The sequence below is a fragment of the Hemitrygon akajei genome, chromosome 15, assembly GCF_048418815.1.
Source record: "Hemitrygon akajei chromosome 15, sHemAka1.3, whole genome shotgun sequence".
NCBI classification, from domain to species: Eukaryota; Metazoa; Chordata; class Chondrichthyes; order Myliobatiformes; family Dasyatidae; genus Hemitrygon; species Hemitrygon akajei.
Genome location: NC_133138.1, coordinates 56,890,897 through 56,909,573, shown reverse-complemented (window position 1 = coordinate 56,909,573; position 18,677 = coordinate 56,890,897). Strand labels below are relative to the sequence as shown.

Genomic DNA, 18,677 nt, shown 5'->3' with positions numbered 1-18,677 from the left:
CATGAAGGATTGGCAAATTATCTTAATGCCATGAGGACATGACTAAATTTGATTGGGGGGGGGGGGGGGGAAGAAAGAGTGTAACCTCCTGGGAAAGGTTTCACTTTAGTGTAATGGTCTTTCTGTAGAAGCACTACTAATATGATGGCTTTTCTGTAGCAGCAATGTTTGGGTTATGGCTAGAGATAACAGGGGCTTTGGAATGTGTGCCATCCGATGAATGGAGTGTTTTTTACTTCTTGTGTGCCTGACACCAAGGTGATCTGAGTCTTTTGTTCAGCAGAAGATGAAGAGAGAAGATGCCAGAATGGAGAGGTCGTAGACACCAGAAAGGAGTGGACTTGGAGTGGGGCCAGAAATCGACGAAGCCTGGAAAAATCAATGGAGTACCAGCAGAACTGAAACCATTTGCTCCAACTTGTGCACATTAGACTGTTTCATTAAGACAGGCCCTTTTCTTTTTGCTTCACTTTACTAACCCTTTGGTCAAATTAAGAATTATAAAGCTAAATCGTTTAATTGCATATGGTGTACTGTGTTATTTCGTGGTACTGATTTGTAACAGGGTCACACATCACGCAGCATCCACACAAACAGATTTTGCACCTCAATCTCATGCACTTGGTGGGGCCAAAGATCGCCTTCCCTAGACTTAGGCAGCCAACAGAACTTGAGAGTTACACGTATTTTTTGCAGCAGCAGTAGAGTACAATACATAAAATTACTACAGGACTATGAAAAAAATCATATATGCACACACATACATAAACAATATTGATACAAAAAGAAAAAAGTAAAATAGCATGAAATAAGTCAAAAAATTATGTCCATGTTTATTTAAACAGATACAGACAGCACAGGCAACTTTACTAGTAAACACATATCCTTCTAGTCTCTCTCTCTCTCTCTCACACACACACATCACTTTACACAAATTGAAGTGCATTAAGTTGTAATTCTTTAAAATTACTAACTATAATTTGGATAACCAAAAATCTCTGACTTTGATAGTCCATTAATTTAAGTTTCTTTCCATTAGCGACTGGAAACATTAAAGAAATTTTCAGTATATCCTTATTGGTGCAAATTAGCATTTGTGGGATTCAAGTTTTTCCATACTGGTTTTAATTCTACAACGGAATTCAAATTCTTTTTCCCTTCCAAATCTCTCTTCTCCTAGTGTAAAAATAAAATCTCTACACATTGATGCAGTTAGATACAACAAAATGAAATTTCATAAGATGAGCAGCAAGTTAATATCATAATACATTTGAATTAAGGGCAAACACGTTTATGCAATTTATATTAAAATCCAGTTGGAGCTATAACATTTAGATCTCTGCATTCTACTTGATGACTGCGAACAGAGTGTTTTTGCCTTTCTAGTATGGTTAGATCCATTTTGGGTGGGTTTAAATTTGCATGATCTTCTGCAATTTTGGCAACAGTCCCCTGAGTACGCATGATTTCCATAGGTGAAGGTTTTTGCATGCCTTTATATTTCTGCATGGCAAAAGTACCTGCAAAGAAATAACCCATCTGTTAGGATAAAAAATTGGCATTTCATTAAATTAACAGTTTTAGGATAAAATAAGTTAAAATAATAATCTTCCCCTTTTTCTCTGTTTCAGCCACTAAAGCTATACCTCATAGCTTCAGCAGCCAGGTTCAGTCATCATTTCCACCCTTACCTGTGTGCAGTTTGTATATTCTCCCTGCAACAAGTGCTCTGGGTTGTCTCCAACTCAGACAAGGGTGCAAGGTCAGTATGTTAATTGACCACTACAAATTGCCTCCAGTATGTAGAATAGTGGTGTAATTTAAACACATTAATGGGACTATGGGGAGAATAAAAAAATCATGGGAAATTGTCAGATTTAAGCAGATGGATGCTTGATAATCCACATGCATTTGATGGGCCTAAGGATAGGATACTAAATTTTACATAGCAATGCTAAAATCTATAAAATATTAAGAAAAATGCATTCAACAGCCACTTTACTGGAAGCTTTTATGTTCAACTTCTTCAAAGAAAATGCTTTGACTGAACCAGTTTAATATTCTTTTTTTGTAACTGATGTTCCACTAAGTGAGAAATAAGTTACTTTGAAAATAATAACAGGACTTGGCAGCTAAATCAGAAAAGATTTTTGCATTGTAAAATTATGTTTGACAATCAGATTATAAAACATAGGAGCAGAATAAGGTCATTCTGCCCATTGAGTCTGTTCTGCCATTCCATCATGGCTGATTTATCATCCCACTCAACCCCATTCTCCTGCCTTTGCACCATAACCTTTGACACCTTTACTAATCAAAAATCTATAACTTCTGCTTTAAATATACCCAGTAACTGTCCCCACCGCTGTCTATGGCAGTGAATTCCATAGATTCACCACCCTCTGACTAAAGAAATCCATTCTCATCTGAAGGGGCATTATTGTATTCTGAGCCTCTGCTCTCTGGTCTTATACTCCCACACCATAGTGACATCTTCAACACTTCATTCATCCAGGCTGCTGTCCCTACATGCTTCAAATCAGCCAACATCATCCCTGTATTAAATAACTCTACACCTTTAGAACTAATGAACACCTCCCAGTGGCAATGATGCCAATCATTATGAAGTGCTTCGAACAGCTGATCATGGCACACATCAATTATACCATTTCTGCCACAATGGACACTCACCAATAAACTTACTGACAAAACTGCTCTACAACAGATGCAACAGCATACCTGCCATGCACTTGGCCCTGACACCGCTAGAAAACAAGAATACGTATGTCAGAATGCTGTTTCTGAATTTCAGTTCAGCATTCAAGACTATTGTCTCACAAACCTTGGTAAACAAACTCCTACTCATTGGTCTAAATACACCACCAATCAACTGACCTCACATAGTCAGGATGCACAACCACTCCTCAACAAAGGAGCTGCGTGCTGAGCCCACTGCTGTACACTCTGCTCGCACTAGACTGCACAACTCTAAGTCAAGTTCACCAATGACACAGCAGTGGTGGGGCTTATCACCAACAATGAGATAGCCTTCAGGCTAATAACCTCTTCCTCAATGTCAACAAGACAAAGGAGATGGTTATTAACTTCAGGATAACTCGCACCCCACTTTACATTGGTGGCAAAGCAATGAAAACTATAAGCAGTTTCAAACTCCTGGAAGTACATATCTTGCACAACTGCCAAAACACATGCTTCACAATCAGGAAAGCTCACAAACACCTCTAGTTTCTGAGGAGCTTGAAGAGAGCTGGACTACACAATCCATACTCAAGTCCAGCTACAGATGCACAGTAGTTTGCACATCCTAACATGTTGCAACACTGCAGTGGACAGGAAGGCTCTACAACAGGTAGTCAAAACTGCCCAACATTTCACTGGCACCAGCCTACCCACAATCAAGGACATATCAAAGTTCAACGTACATATACAGTGCCTATAAAAGTATTCACCCCCTAGAAAGTTTTCATGTTATATTTTTTACAACATTGAATCACAGTGGATTTAATCAGCTTTTTTTTTACTCTAATCAACAGGAAAACTCTTTTGTGTCAAAGTGAAAACAGATCTCTACAATGTGATCTAAATTAATTTCAGATACAAAAACACAAAATAATTCTAGTCAGTATTTAGTAGATGAATCCTTGGCAGCAATTACAGCCTTGAGTCTGTGTGGATAGGTCTCTATCAGCTTTGCACATCTGGACACTGCAAATCTTCCCCATTCTTCTTTACAAAACTGCTCAAGCTTTGTCAGTTTGCATGGGGATCATCAGCGAACAGCCCTTTTCAAGTCCACAAATTCTCAATGAGATTGAGTTCTGGACTCTGACTTGCCCCTCCAAGACATTAACTTTGTTGGTTGTAAGCCAATCCTGTGTAGCTTTAGCTTTATGTTTGGGATCTTGTGCAGACTGCATCATGTTTTCCTCCAGGATTTCCCTGTATTTTGCCGCATTCATTTTACCCTCTACCTTCACTGGCCTTCCAGGGCCTGTTGCAGTGAACCATCCCCACAGCATGATGCAGCCACCATCATGCTTCACGGTAAGGATGATGTGTTTTTGATGGTGTGCAGTGTTTGGCCTATACCAAACATAGTATTTAGTCTGATGCCAAAAAGCTCAATTTTGGTTTCATCAGACCATAGAACCTTCTTCCAGCTGACTTCAGAGTCTCCCACATGGCTTCCGGCACACTCTAGCAGAGATTTCAGTTGAGTGTTTTCTCAGGAGTAGCTTTCTCTTTGCCACACTCCCATAAAGCTGCGACTGGTGAAGCTCCCAGGCAACATTTGTTGTATGCCCAGTGTCTTCCATCTCAGCCTCTGAAGCTTGTAACTCCTCCAGAGTTGTCATAGGTCTCCAGGTGGCCTCCCTCATTAGTCCCCTTCTTGCATGGTTATGTGGCGACCCACTTCCTAGCGCACTCGAACTAGCTCACAAATAGCCAGCACGCCAGCACAAAGGCCAGTCCCAAAAGGGCGCTAGGTCTGCTTCACCAACAAAGGGAAAAGCCTGCGGGGGATTGTGAGTACGTGCCCCTTACAGCATCCGCGCCCAGGGAGGGCGGGATAAGGGAGGCTTTAAAGCAAGGCTGTGAAGTTCGAATAAAATCTTCTTTAACTGCAGTTTACCGACTCCGTGTCGTTATTTCAGCGCTGCGTGTAGCACACCGCTACAATTGGTGACCCCGACAGTCCAAACGATATTTGGACCGGAGATAAACGACGCCGCATCTGTTCATGCGGTTTCATTGAAACTGCCAAGCTTCTGGATGCTGCGACCTCACCTATGGTTCCAGCAAGCAGAAGCCCAATTCCACGTTCGGCAGATAACCTCGGATGCCACACGTTACTACTACGTGGTGAGCTCCCTCGACCAGGAGACAGCCGCCCAGGTTGAGGAGTTCATACAGTCGCCCCTGGAGGACAGCAAATACACGGACTTCAAAGCCCTACTCATAAGGACTTTCGGACTCTCACAGCGCCAGCGAGCTGCCCGCTTACTGCACCTGGATGGTTTGGGAGACAGACCTCCATCGGCTTTAATGAATGAGATGTTGTCTCTGGCCGGCGGACACACACCCTGCCTCATGTTTGAGCAGGCATTCCTGGAGCAGCTGCCCGAGGACATACGCCTGCTGCTGTCCGACGCGGATTTCAGTGACCCCCGGAAGGTGGCAGCCCGGGCGGACTTGCTGTGGAACGCCAAGAAGGTGAGTGGGGCGTCCGTCGCACAGATCACCAGGCCACGCTCCCAGCAGCAAACCAGACCAGGCCCGGCCTCAGAGCCCACTAACCCCAGAGGCAGGGGTGAGGAGACCAACGAACAACGGTGCTTCTACCACCAGCGGTGGGGCACAGAAGCCCGCCGCTGTCACCCGCCCTGCAAGTTCCCGGGAAACGCCAGGGCCAGCCGCCGCTGGTGGCTACGGCGGCTGGCCATCGGGATAGCCTCCTGTATGTGTGGGACAAGAGGTCGGGACGCCGTTTTTTGGTCGACACCGGTGCTGAGATCAGCGTCTTACCTCCGACGAGTTACGACACCCGCAGCAGGGCATTGGGTCCCCCCCAAGGGCTGTGAACGGCAGCACGGTAAGGACCTACGGCACCCGTACGGTGCAGCTACAGTTCGGCTCCAGCCTCATGTGGGACTTCACACTGGCCGCCGTAGCCCAACCGCTTCTGGGTGCGGATTTTTTGCGGGCTCACAGCCTGCTGATCGACCTGCCAAGGCAGAGACTGGTCCACGCCGAGACTTTTCAGACGTTCTCCCTGGGTGCAGCCCAGTTGCCAGCCCCTCACCTCGACTCCATCACGCTGTCCAACAACGACTTCACCAGGGTCCTGGCGGATTTCCCATCAGTTCTGGCACCGCAGTTCACGGCAGCCATGCCCCGACACGGCGTACAGCACCACGTCCTGACCCAGTAACCACCCCTCCACGCCCGTGCTCGGCGGCTTCCCCCGGACAAGCTCCGACTGGCGAAGGAGGAGTTCAAGAGGATGGAGGAATTGAGGATCATACGGCGGTCCGACAGCCCATGGGCCTCCCCCCCCTGCACATGGTGCCCAAAGCGACAGGGGGCTGGAGACCGTGCGGTGACTACCGCAGGCTGAACGAGGCTACAACACCGGACCGCTACCCTGTGCCGCACATTCAGGATTTTGCAGCAAACCCGCACGGCGCACGGATCTTCTCCAAGGTAGACCTCGTCCGGGGATACCATCCAATCCCGATGCATCCGGATGACGTCCCCAAAACGGCTCTCATCACCCCGTTCGGCCTTTTCGAGTTCCTCCGCATACCGTTCGGCCTGAAGAATGCCGCACAGACGTTCCAGCGGTTAATGGACGCGGTGGGACGCGACCTGGACTTCGCTTTCATCTATTTGGATGACATCCTCATAGCAAGCAGCAGTCATCAGGAGGATGTGTCCCACCTCCGTCAACTCTATGCCCGACTGAGTGAATACGGTCTAACAATCAACCTGGCCAAATGCCAGTTCGGGCTCGACACCAGCGACTTCCTGGGCCACAGGATTACTAAAGACAGGGCAACCCCTCTGCCCACTAAGGTAGACGCAGTCCACCATTTCCCCCGACCCACCACAATCAAAGGCCTTCAGGAATTCGTGGGTATGGTAAATTTCTACCACCGCTTCCTCCCTTCAGCTGCCCGAATCATGCGCCCCCTGTTCGCCCTGATGTCGGGTCCGGGCAAGGACGTAACCTGGGACGAGGAGTCCGCTGCCGCTTTCATTAAAACGAAAGAAGCCTTAGCAAACGCCGCAATGCTACTGCACCCCAGAATGGACGTCCCTACCGCCCTCACAGTGGACGCATCTAACACGGCAGTCGGTGGGGTACAGGAGCAACTCATCGCGGGTCGCTGGCAACCCCTGTCGTTTTTCAGCAAACACCTGCGACCACCCGAGCTCAAATACAGTGCTTTCGACGGGGAACTGTTGGCGCTATACCTGGCAATCCGGTATTTCAGGTACTTCTTAGAAGGTAGGCCCTTCACCCCGTTCACGGACCACAAGCCGCTTACCTTTACGTTCACGATCCCTGGTCGTCCCGCCAGCAGCGTCATCTGTCCTACATCTCTGCATACACGACGGATGTCCAGCACGTCTCGGGTAAGGACAATGTCGTGGCGAACGCGCTCTCTCGCACTAACATTCATGCCCTTTCCCAAGGGGTAGACTTTGAGGCGCTGGCGGAGGCGCAGCAGGCAGACGAGGAGATCCCAAGTTACAGAACCGCACTCTCCGGTTTGCAGCTCCAGGACCTCCCCGTAAGCCCAGGTGAGAGGACCCTACTCTGTGACGTCGCCACCGGCCAGCCCCGTCCCGACACCTTGGCGGCGACACGTTTTCGACTCCATTCATAACTTAGCGCACCCCTCCATCCGCACTACCGTCCGGATGGTCTCCAGCAGGTTCATTTGGCATGGACTCCACAAGCAAGTCAGTGAATGGGCCAGAACGTGCATGCACTGCCAGACGGTCAAGGTACAGTGGCACACCAAAGCTCTGCCGCAGCAGTTCCACCCCACCCTCCGGCATTTCGACCACAATCATGTGGATATCGTGGGCCCCCTGCCAGTGTCACGTGGCGCGCAGCACCTCCCAACTATCGTGGACCAGTTCACAAGATGGCCAGAGGCGATCCCGCTCACCAACACCATCTCCGAATCTTGCACCCGGGCACTGATCGCCATCTGGGTGTCCCACTTTGGTGTACCGGCCCACATTACCTCCGGCCTGTGGTCAGCTATGGCCAGCCTTTTGGGGACACAGCTGCACCACGCAACTGCCTACCACCCACAGACGAACATTTCCACCGTCACCTAAAGTCGGCTCTCATGGCCCGCCTGAGAGGAGCTAACTGGGTGGACGAGCTTCCCTGGGTCCTACTCGGCATCCACACGGCGCCTAAAGACAATCTGCACGCCTCGTCGGCCGAGTTGGTGTACGGCACACCCCTGGTCGTCCCCGGGGAGTTCATACCAGCCCCAAGGGGGCACAAGGCAGAACCCGCAGCAGTCCTGGGCAGACTACGCGAGAGGCTCGGCAACCTGGCCCCCATACCCACTTCGCAGCATGGGCAGAACCCGACCTGCGTACCCAAAGACCTGCAGAACTGTAAGTTTGTGTTTGTACGACGGGGCGCGCATCGGCCACCGCTGCAACAGCCCTACGAGGGGCCTTTTACGGTGCTCAGGAACAACGGGTCCACCTTCATGCTGGACGTTGGGGGGAGAGAGATGGTTTTCACGGTGGACTGACTCAAACCGGCCCATGTGGACTTGGCGCAACCGGTCGAGTTTCCGGCACGGCGGCACAGAAGCCGACCTCCTAAACAGGGTCCGGCCCAGACTGTGGACATTGGGGGGTGTATCGCCGGTTCTGGGGGGGGGTTATGTGGCGACCCACTTCCTAGCGCACTCGAACCGGCTCACAAATAGCCAGCGCGCCAGCACAAAGGCCAGTCCCAAACGGGCACCAGGTCTGCTTCACCAACAAAGGGAGAAGCCCGCGGGGGACTGTGAGTACGTGCCCCCTACAGCATCCGCGCCCGGGGAGGGCAGGATCAGGGAGGCTTTAAAGCGAGGCTGTGAAGTTCAAATAAAATCTTCTTTAACTGCAGTTTACCAACTCCGTGTCGTTATTTTAGCGCTGCGTGTAGCACACCGCTACAGTTACATAGTTTTTGAGGATGACCTGCTCTATGCAGGTTTAAAACTGTGACATACTCTTTCCATTTCTTGATGATTGACTTAACTACTCCAAGGGATATTCAGTGACTTGGAAATTTTCTTCCATCCATCTCCTGACTTGTGCTTTTCAATAACCTTTTCACAGAGTTGCTTGGAGTGTTCTTTTGCCTTCATGGTGTAGTTTTTGCCAGGATACTGACTCACCAGCAGTTGGACCTTCCAGATACAGGTGTATTTTTACTACAATCAATTGAAACACACAGTGATTTCCATCTAATTATGTGATTCCTAAATCCAATTGGCTGCACCAGTGATGAGTTAGTATGTCATATTAATTTGTAATTAATTTAGATCACTTTATATAGACAGGTTTTCACTTTGACACGAGTCTTTATCTGTAGATCAATGTCAAAAAAAGCCAAATTTAGCCCACTGTAATTCAACATTGTAAAACAATAAAACATAAAAACTTCCAAGGGGAGTGAATACTTTTCATAGGCACTGTATGTCACCATAAACAGCCCTAAGATTCATTTTCTTGCAGGAATATTAAGTAAATCCAATAAACACAATAGAATCAATGAAATACCACACCCAACAGGATGGACAAACCCATCAATGTGCAAAGGACAACAAACTGCAAAAATGAAAAAAAAATTAAGTAAGTCAGTAGAAGTAAGTGGTAAATATCCAAAACATGAGATGAAGAGTCATTGAAAGTGCGTCCATAGGTTGAGGGAACAGTTGAGCGATGGGGCAAATGAATTTGTGTGAAGGTACCCCTTCTGGTTCAAGAGGTATGTACAAAAAGCTACAGCAAAAGGGTCAGAACATCAAACAATCCCACCCTGCCTTCTCCTCCTCCTCTCATCAGGGAGAAGACTATACAGCATTCATGCCAGGGCCACAAAACTCAAATACAGTTACTTTTTACAAGCAGTAAGGCTGAACAGCTCAACCCACAAACTCACCCACCACACCCCCTGCCACCAACACTACTTTATCATTTCCTGTCAGAGTTAACTTGCCTGGTGTCAATTTATGGATAAAATCTATGTTATATATTCTTTATCTTACTGTATTTTTGTGTTGCATTGGATCTGGAGTAACAATTATTTTATTCTTCTTTACACTTGTGTACTGGAAATGGCCTTAAACACTTTTGAGTCTGTAGGAAACATCTTCTCCATGTCAACTCTAGGCCTTTCAATATTTAAAAGGTTTCAATAAGATACCCCTCATTCTTTTAAACTCAAGCAAGTACAGGCCCAGAGCCATGAAATGCTCTTCATACATTAAGCCTTTCATTTCTGGGATCAATTTTATGAACTTCTTCTATACCCCTCTAATGCCAGCACATCTTTTCTTAGATAAATTGCCCAAAACTGCTCATAATACTTCACATGTGGTCTGACCAATGCCATATAAAGTCTTGGCATTATATCTGTGCTTTTATATTCTAGTCCTCTCAAAATGAATGCTAACGTATATTTGCCTTCCTTACCACCAACTCATCCTGCAATTTATCCTTTAGGGAATCCTGCACAAGCAATACCAAGTCCCTTTTCACCTCTGATTTCTGAATTTGCTTCAATTTAAATATTGTCTTAGATGTTTATTTTTTTGTCTTCTGCATTAGTGAGTCAGTTTAAAAGAGCAAAATTTAGATTTCTATACATTCATTTTCAAAAAAATTAATTATTAGTCTTTTTGTTTATTTAAAGAAAGTAATATACTAAGTAATAAATCACTTTACAAATAAAAACTTAATTACTTTATAGATATAGCCCAGTGCATGATTAAGCAAAGAAACAAACAGGTGCTAATGATCAATGACATAATGAGTTTAATACACTAAACTGATTAAATAAAACAGAAATGGGTGTAGAAAGAACTAAACTGGGTGAAGGACAATCAAATGAAAAGGGGAGGGTGTGGCAAATGTGATGGTTTAACCTTCAAATCATCAATTCTTACACCATGGCAAAAGTGAACATAGCAAACAGACCGAATGTGGTCATCCTGCATCAGTAAGGTTTCTCCCAAGCAGAAATTTTGTGTAAGAGATTCAAGATGTATGTCCAAGCTCTTCTGAAGAAGCACAAAGAAATGTGCAATTTTGAGGACTAGAAACACACTAGTCAGCCATGGAAACTGAGTGCAGCAGATGAGAGATACGTCAAACTGATGTCCCTTCTGAATCAGAAGTCGTCCAACATTGCTATCAGCTCTGAACTCGCAGAAACCACTGGTACACAATTAGACCACTCTATACGTACAAACAAGCTGGATGAACTCAGCAGGTCGGGCAGCATCCATTGAAATTTCCTTAATGCACCCTAATGCGACCTGCTGAGTTCATCCAGCTTGTTTGTACGTGTTGATTTGACCACAGCATCTGCAGTGTACTTTGTGTAGACCACTCTACAGTCTGGAGAAGGCTTGTCAGAAGTGATATTCAGGGAAGAGTTGCTGCTAAAAAGCCAATGCTCTGAAGTGGAAACAAGCCCAAGAGACCTATCCACAAAAACACCAGGCCTGGGTTATGAAAAATAGCAGCAAAACCGCTGGACTGATGAGCGAAAATTTGTAATTTTTGCCTCAAACAGGAGGCAGATTATCCACAGAAGTGCGGGAGAGAGTTACATGGATGAGTGCTTTCAGCCAGAAGTGAAGCATGGTGGCGGTTCCCTGCAGATTTGGGGCTGCACTTTTGCAAATGCAATTCATGATCAGAATTAATGGATTCCTCAATGCTGCAAAGTACAAGCAGATTGTAATCCATCGTGCAATACCATCAAGGAGATGGCTGATCGGTCCCAACTTCATTCTCCAGCAGGATAATGGCCAAGGTCATAAAGAACTACCTTCAGCGAAAAGAAGAACAAAGTTCTGCAAAATCTGTAGAATTGTGGAAAGATCTCAAATGCTTAAAACCCACCCGCTGATTTTCTTATAAACTGCATGATAGTGTACCTAAGAGAATGTATGCAGTTTTAAAGGCAAAGGGTGGTCATACCAAATATTGATTTGATATAGGTTTTGTTTTTACTGTTTACTGCTCTTTATAGTAATTTTTTATATTTAGGAACTTTGTATTTCATTATTTTTGAAAGCATCTTCACTTTACAGATTTTTTTATACATGTGCCGAAGACTTTTGCACAGTACCATAAAATGTGAAGAGGTCCCAACACCAGCTCTTACAGACCGCTACTAGTCACCGGCACCTAATCAGCAGAGTCCCCCTTTATTCCTCTCTCTGCCTCTTGCCAGTCAGCCAATCCCTATGAAATCTTTCAGGATATAACAAACAAATTAGACAAGGCTACAGTATAGGTTGTAAGATGCAGAGGATTTACACACACTAAGTAAAAGGGCAATAGATGGCAAATGGTTTAAAGAAGTAAGAAGAAGTGGTGTCACACATTGACAACAAAAAAAAAGCAGTGTTTTTTTAAATGATGTGAAATTGAAACATCACTATGGTCGAAGGAACCTAAATGTCCTTGTACACAGATCATTGAAAGATAACTTGCAAGCACAACAGGATATTAAGAACACAAATTACATGGTAGTCTTTACTGCAAGGGGATTCAAATGCAAAGATGGCCTACTGGAATTGTATAAGGGACTACTGTCTATAGAATCATACGACTGGATTTTCTGATGAAGAAAACTTAAGCAGACTAAATTCAATATTCCCTTGAATTTAGAAGCTCAAATGGCTTTCTCATTGAAGTAAACAACTCTTACAGTTCTTAATGGGTTGCCTCTAAAAGAGACATTTAGAACTAGAGGCCACAGCCTCAAAATAAGCTTTGATTTAGATCTGAGATGAAACAGAGTAGGGCCATTCCCCTCAGCAACAAGCATATCCCTTTGGACACTGTTTTGGGGTGAGGGGTGTGTGGCCTATCAGGGCACAGCAAGGCCAGTTGCATTGGCCAGTAGCCAGTAACAGGCAAAAGTAAAGTCAGGATGTTAGTGATAGGAGACTCGATAGCTAGGGGGAATGGACAGTAGATTCTGTGGCCATGAAAGAAGCCAGGATGGCATTGTAGCAGTGTGCTACACGCAGCGCTAAAATAACGACACGGAGTCGGTAAACTGCAATTAAAGATGATTTTATGCGAACTTCACAGCCTTGCTTTAAAGCCTCCCTCATCCCGCCCTCCCCGGGCGTGGATGCTGTAAGGGACACGTACTCACAAACCCCCACAGGCTTTTTCCCTTTGTTGCGGACTTGGCCTTTGTGCCTGCGCGCTGGCTATTTGTGAGCCGGTTCGAGTGCGCTAGGAAGTGGGTCGCCACATAACCCCCCCCCCCCCCCCCCCCAGAACCGGCGATACACCCCCCAATGTCCACAGTCTGGGCCGGACCCTGTTTGGGAGGTCGGCCTCTGTGCTGCAGTGCCGGAAACTCGACCGGTTGCGCCATGTCCACATGGGCCGGTTTGAGTCGGTCCACCGTGAAAACCTCCTCTCTCCCCCCAACGTCCAGCACGAACGTGGACCCGTTGTTCCTGAGCACCGTAAACGGCCCCTCGTAGGACCGTTGCAGCGGTGGCCGATGCCCGCCCCGTCATACAAACACAAACTTACAGTTCTGCAGGTCTTTGGGTACGCAGGTCGGATTCTGCCCATGCTGCGGTGGGTATGGGGGCCAGGTCACCGAGCCTCTCGCGTAGTCTGCCCAGGACTGCTGCGGGTTCTTCCTCTTGCCCCCTTGGGGCTAGTATGAACTCCCCGGGGACGACCAGGGGTGCGCCATACACCAACTCGGCCGACGAGGCGTGCAGATCGTCTTTGGGCGCCGTGCGGATGCCGAGTAGGACCCAGGGAAGCTCGTCCGCCCAGTTAGCTCCTCGCAGGCGGGCCATGAGAGCCAACTTTAGGTGACGGTGGAAACGCTCCACTAGTCCGTTCGACTGTGGGTGGTAGGCAGTGGTGTGGTGCAGCTGAGTCCCCAAATGGCTGGCCATAGCTGACCACAGGCTGGAGGTGAACTGGGCGCCTCTGTCGGAGGTAATGTTGGCCGGTACACCAAAGTGGGACACCCTGGTGGCGATCAGTGCCCGGGCGCAAGATTCGGAGGTGGTGTCCGTGAGCGGGATCACCTCTGGCCATCTTGTGAACCGGTCCACGATAGTCAGGAGGTGCCGCGCGCCACACGACGCTGGCAGGGGGCCCACGATATCCACATGAATGTGGTCGAAACGCCGGTGGGTGGGGTGGAACTGCTGCGGCAGAGCTTTGGTGTGCCGCTGCACCTTGGCCTTCTGGCAGTGCATGCACGTTCTGGCCCATGAACTGACCTGCTTGCGGAGTCCGTGCCAAACGAACCGGTTGGCTACCATCCGGACAGTTGTCCTGATGGAGGGGTGCGCTAAGTTATGAATGGAGTCGAAAACACGGCGCCACCAGTTTGCCGGGACGACGGGACGGGGCTGGCCGGTGGCGACGTCACAGAGTAGGGTCCTCTCACCTGGGCCTACAGGGAGGTCCTGGAGCTGCAAGCCGGAGACTGCGGTTCTGTAACTCGGGATCTCCTCGTCTGCCTGCTGCGCCTCCGCCAGCGCCTCAAAGTCTACCCCTTGGGAAAGGGCATGAATGTTAGGGCGAGAGAGCGCATCCGCCACGACATTGTCCTTACCCGAAACGTGCCGGACATCCATCGTGTATTCAGAGATGTAGGACAGATGGCGCTGCTGGCAGGACGATCAGGGATCGGACACCTTCGTGAACGTAAAGGTAAGTGGCCTGTGGTCCGTGAACGGGGTGAAGGGCCTATCTTCTAAGAAGTACCGGAAATGCCGGATTGCCAGGTATAGCGCCAACAGTTCCCGGTCGAAAGCACTGTATTTGAGCTCGGGTGGCCACAGGTGTTTGCTGAAAAATGCCAGGGGTTGCCAGCGCCCCTCGATGAGTTGTTCCAGCACCCCGCCGACTGCCGTGTTAGATGCATCCACTGTGAGGGTGGTAGGGACGTCCATTCTGGGGTACACTAGCATCGCGGCATTCGCCAAAGCTTCCTTTGTTTGAATGAAAGCAGCGGCGGACTCCTCGTCCCAGGCAATGTCCTTGCCCGGACCCAACAGCAGGGCGAACAGGGCATGATTCGGGCAGCTGAAGGGAGGAAGCGGTGGTAGAAACTGACCATACCTACGAACTCCTGAAGGCCTTTGATCGTGGTGGGTCGGGGGAAATGGCGGACCGCATCTACCTTAGCGGGCAGAGGGGTTGCCCCGTCTTTAGTAATCCTGTGGCCCAGGAAGTCAATGGTGTCGAGCCCAAACTGGCATTTGGCCGGGTTGATTGTTAGACCGTATTCACTCAGTCGGGCGTAGAGTTGACGGAGGTGGGACAGATGCTCCTGACGACTGCTGCTGGCTATGAGGATGTCATCCAAATAGATGAATGCGAAGTCCAGGTCACGTCCCACCGCGTCCATTAACCGCTGGAACGTCTGTGCGGCATTCTTCAGGCCAAACGGCATGCGGAGGAACTCGAAAAGGCCGAACGGGGTGATGAGAGCCGTTTTGGGGACGTCGTCCAGATGCATCGGGATTTGATGGTATCCTCGGACGAGGTCTACCTTGGAGAAGATCCGTGCGCCCTACAGGTTTGCTGCAAAGTCCTGAATGTGCGGCACAGGGTAGCAGTCTGGTGTGGTAGCCTCGTTCAGCCTGCGGTAGTCGCCGCACGGTCTCCAGCCCCCTGTCGCTTTGGGCACCATGTGCAGGGGGGAGGCCCATGGGCTGTCGGACCGCCGGATGATCCCCAATTCCTCCATCCTCTTGAACTCCTCCTTCGCCATTCAGAGCTTGTCCGGGGGAAGCCGCCGAGCACGGGCGTGGAGGGGTGGTCCCTGGGCCGGGATGTGGTGCTGTACGCCGTGTCAGGGCATGGCTGCCGTGAACTGCGGTGCCAGAACCGATGGGAAATCCGGTGAAGTCGTTGTCAGACAGCGTGATGGAGCCGAGGTGTGGGGCTGGCAACTGGGCTTCTCCCAGGGAGAACCTCTGAAAGGTCTCGGCGTAGACCAGCCTCTGCCTCGGCAGGTCGACCAGCAGGCTGTGAGCCCGCAAAAAATCCGCGCCCAGAAGCGGTTGGGCTACGGCGGCCAGTGTGAAGTCCCACGTGAACCGGCTGGAGCCGAAATGTAGCTGCACCGTACGGGTGCCGTAGGTCCTTACCGTGCTGCCGTTCACAGCCCTCGGGGGGGACCCAGTGCCCTGCTGCGGGTGTCGTAACTCGTCGGAGGTAAGACGCTGATCTCGGCACCGGTGTCGACAAAAAAACGGCGTCCCGACCTCTTGTCCCACACATACAGGAGGCTATCCCGACGGCCAGCCGCCGTAGCCATCAGCGGCGGCTGACCCTGGCGTTTCCCGGGAACTGGCAGGGCGGGCTACAACAGCGGGCTTCTGCGCCCCACCGCTGGTGTTAGAAACACCAGTGTTTGTTGGGCTCCCCAACCCTGCCTCTGGGGCTAGCGGGCCTGGACTGGTTTGCTGCTGGGAGCGTGGCCGGGTGATCAGTGAGATGGATGCCCCACTCACCTTCTTGGCATTCCACAGCAAGTCCGCCCGGGTTGCCACCTTCCGGGGGTCGCTGAAATCCGCGTCGGACAGCAGCAGGCGTATGTCCTCGGGCAGCTGCTCCAGGAATGCCTGCTCAAACATGAGGCAGGGTGTGTGTCCGCCGGCCAAAGACAACATCTCATTCATTAAAGCCGATGGAGGTCTGTCTCCCAAGCGATCCAGGTGCAGTAAGCGGGCAGCCCACTCGCGCCGTGAGAGTCTGAAAGTCCTTAGGAGCAGGGCTTTGAATTCCGTGTACTTCCGTCCGCCGGGGGAGACTGTATGAACTCCGCAACCTGGGCCGCTGTGTCCTGGTCGAGGGAGCTCACCACGTAGTAGTAACGTGTGTCCTCTGAGGTTATCTGCTGAATGTGGAATTGGGCTTCTGCTTGCTGGAACCATAGGTGAGGTCGCAGCGTCCAGAAGCTTGGCAGTTTCAACGAAACCGCATGAACAGATGCGGCGTCGGTCATCTCCGGTCCAAAAATCGTTTGGACCGTCGGGGACACCAATTGTAGCAGTGTGCTACACGCAGCACTAAAATAACGACACGGAGTCGGTAAACTGCAATTAAAGATGATTTTATTCGAACTTCACAGCCTTGCTTTAAAGCCTCTCTCATCCCGTCCTCCCCGGGCGCGGATGCTGTAAGGGACACGTACTCACAAACCCCCACAGGCTTTTTCCCTTTGTTGCGGACCTGGCCTTTGTGCCTGTGCGCTGGCTATTTGTGAGCCGGTTCAAGTGCGCTAGGAAGTGGGTCGCCCCAGCATGCTGTTTCCCAGGTGCTCAGATCTAGCACATCTCAGAGTGGAGGGAGAGCAGCAGGTTTTCTAGATTGGTTGTGGGAGGGATTAAACTAAGTTGGCGGGAGGATGGCAGCCGGAGTGATTGGGCTGAGGATGTGGTAGTTGGATTACAAACAGAAGCAGTACATAGTGAGAATGCTAGCAAGGACAGGCTGATGATAGGACAAAATTGCAGTCAAAGGGATGAGCTGCAATCAAAAGGGACACAAAATTGAAAAGGGTGATGAATGCAGGACTGAAGGTGTTATGTTTGAATGCACACAGTATATGGAATAAGGCAGATGAACTTGTAGCAGTTACAGGTGGGCATGTATGACATTGTGGCATCATTGAATCATGGCTGAAAGAAGATTATAACTGGGAGCTTAACATTCATGGATATACACTGTATCAAAAGGACAGGCAAGTAGGCAGAGGGGGTGGATTAGCTCTGTTGGTAAAAAATGAAATCAAGTTTTTGGAAAGAGGTGACATAGGATCAGATGGTGGAAATAGTTCTGGGTAGAGCTAAGAAACTGCAAGGGTAGTAAGACCCTGATGGGAGTTGTATAGAGTAGCAGAGATGTGGTCTACAAATTACGTGATAAAAGGATAATGTTATGATAGTCATGGGAGATTTTAATATGCAGGTAGATTGGGAAAATTAGGTTGGTGCTGGATCCCAAGAGGGGTAATTTCTAGAATGCCTACAAGATGGCTTTTTACAGCAGCTCATGGTTGAGCCCACTAGGGGTATTAGCTATTCTGGATTGGGTGTTGTGCAACAAACCAGAATTGTTTAGAGCTCAAGGTAAAGGAACTCTTAGGGGCCAGTGATCATAATATGATAGAATTCACCTGCAATTTGAGAAGAAGCTGAAGTCAGATGTATCAATATTACAATGGAGTAAAGGGAATTATAGAGGCATGAGAGAGGCCAAATTGATTGAAAGGGAACACTAGCAGAGATTACAACAGAACAACTATGGCTGGAGTTTCTGAGAGTAATTCAGAAGGCACAGAATAGATACTGTACATCCCAAAGAAAAATAAGTACTCTAAAGGCAGGGTGACACAACCGTGGCTGACAAGAAAAGTCAAAGCCAAAGAGAGAGCATATAACAGACCAAAAATTAGTGGGAAGTTAGAGGATTGGCAAGCTTTTAAAAACCAACAGAAGGTAACTAAAAAGGTATAAAGAAGGAAAAAGATGAAATACAAAGGTAAGCTAGCCAATAATATTAAAGTGGATACCAAAAGTTTCTTCAGATGTATGAAGTGTAAAAGAGAGGCGAGAACAGATATTGGACCACTGGAAAATGATGCTGGAGAGGTAGTAATGGAGGACAAGGAAATGGCAGACGAAATGAATAAATATTTTGCATCAGTCTTCACTGTGGAAGACTCTAGCAGTACGCCAAAAGTTCAAGAGTGCCAAGGTCAGAAGTGAGTTAAGTTGCCATTACTCAGCAGAAGGTGCTTCAGAAACTGAAAGATCTAAAGGTAGGTAAGTCACCTGGACCAGATGGTCTACACCCCAGGTTTCTGAAAGAGGTGGTTG

At 48.7% G+C, this 18,677-nt stretch overlaps 1 protein-coding gene across 2 annotated transcripts in view; it reads right to left on the bottom strand.

Annotated features, from left to right (window-relative positions):
- Window positions 1-809: 809 nt before the first annotated feature.
- Window positions 810-18,677, bottom strand: part of kiaa1191 (KIAA1191 ortholog) — a 35,470-nt gene continuing 17,602 nt past the window's right edge. For both annotated transcript variants that reach the window (XM_073067616.1, XM_073067617.1), the window contains exon 8: window positions 810-1,520. In XM_073067616.1, coding sequence (XP_072923717.1) covers window positions 1,306-1,520 — 215 coding nt within the window. In that variant the 3' untranslated portion in view covers window positions 810-1,305. The remainder of the gene's footprint in view (window positions 1,521-18,677) is intronic.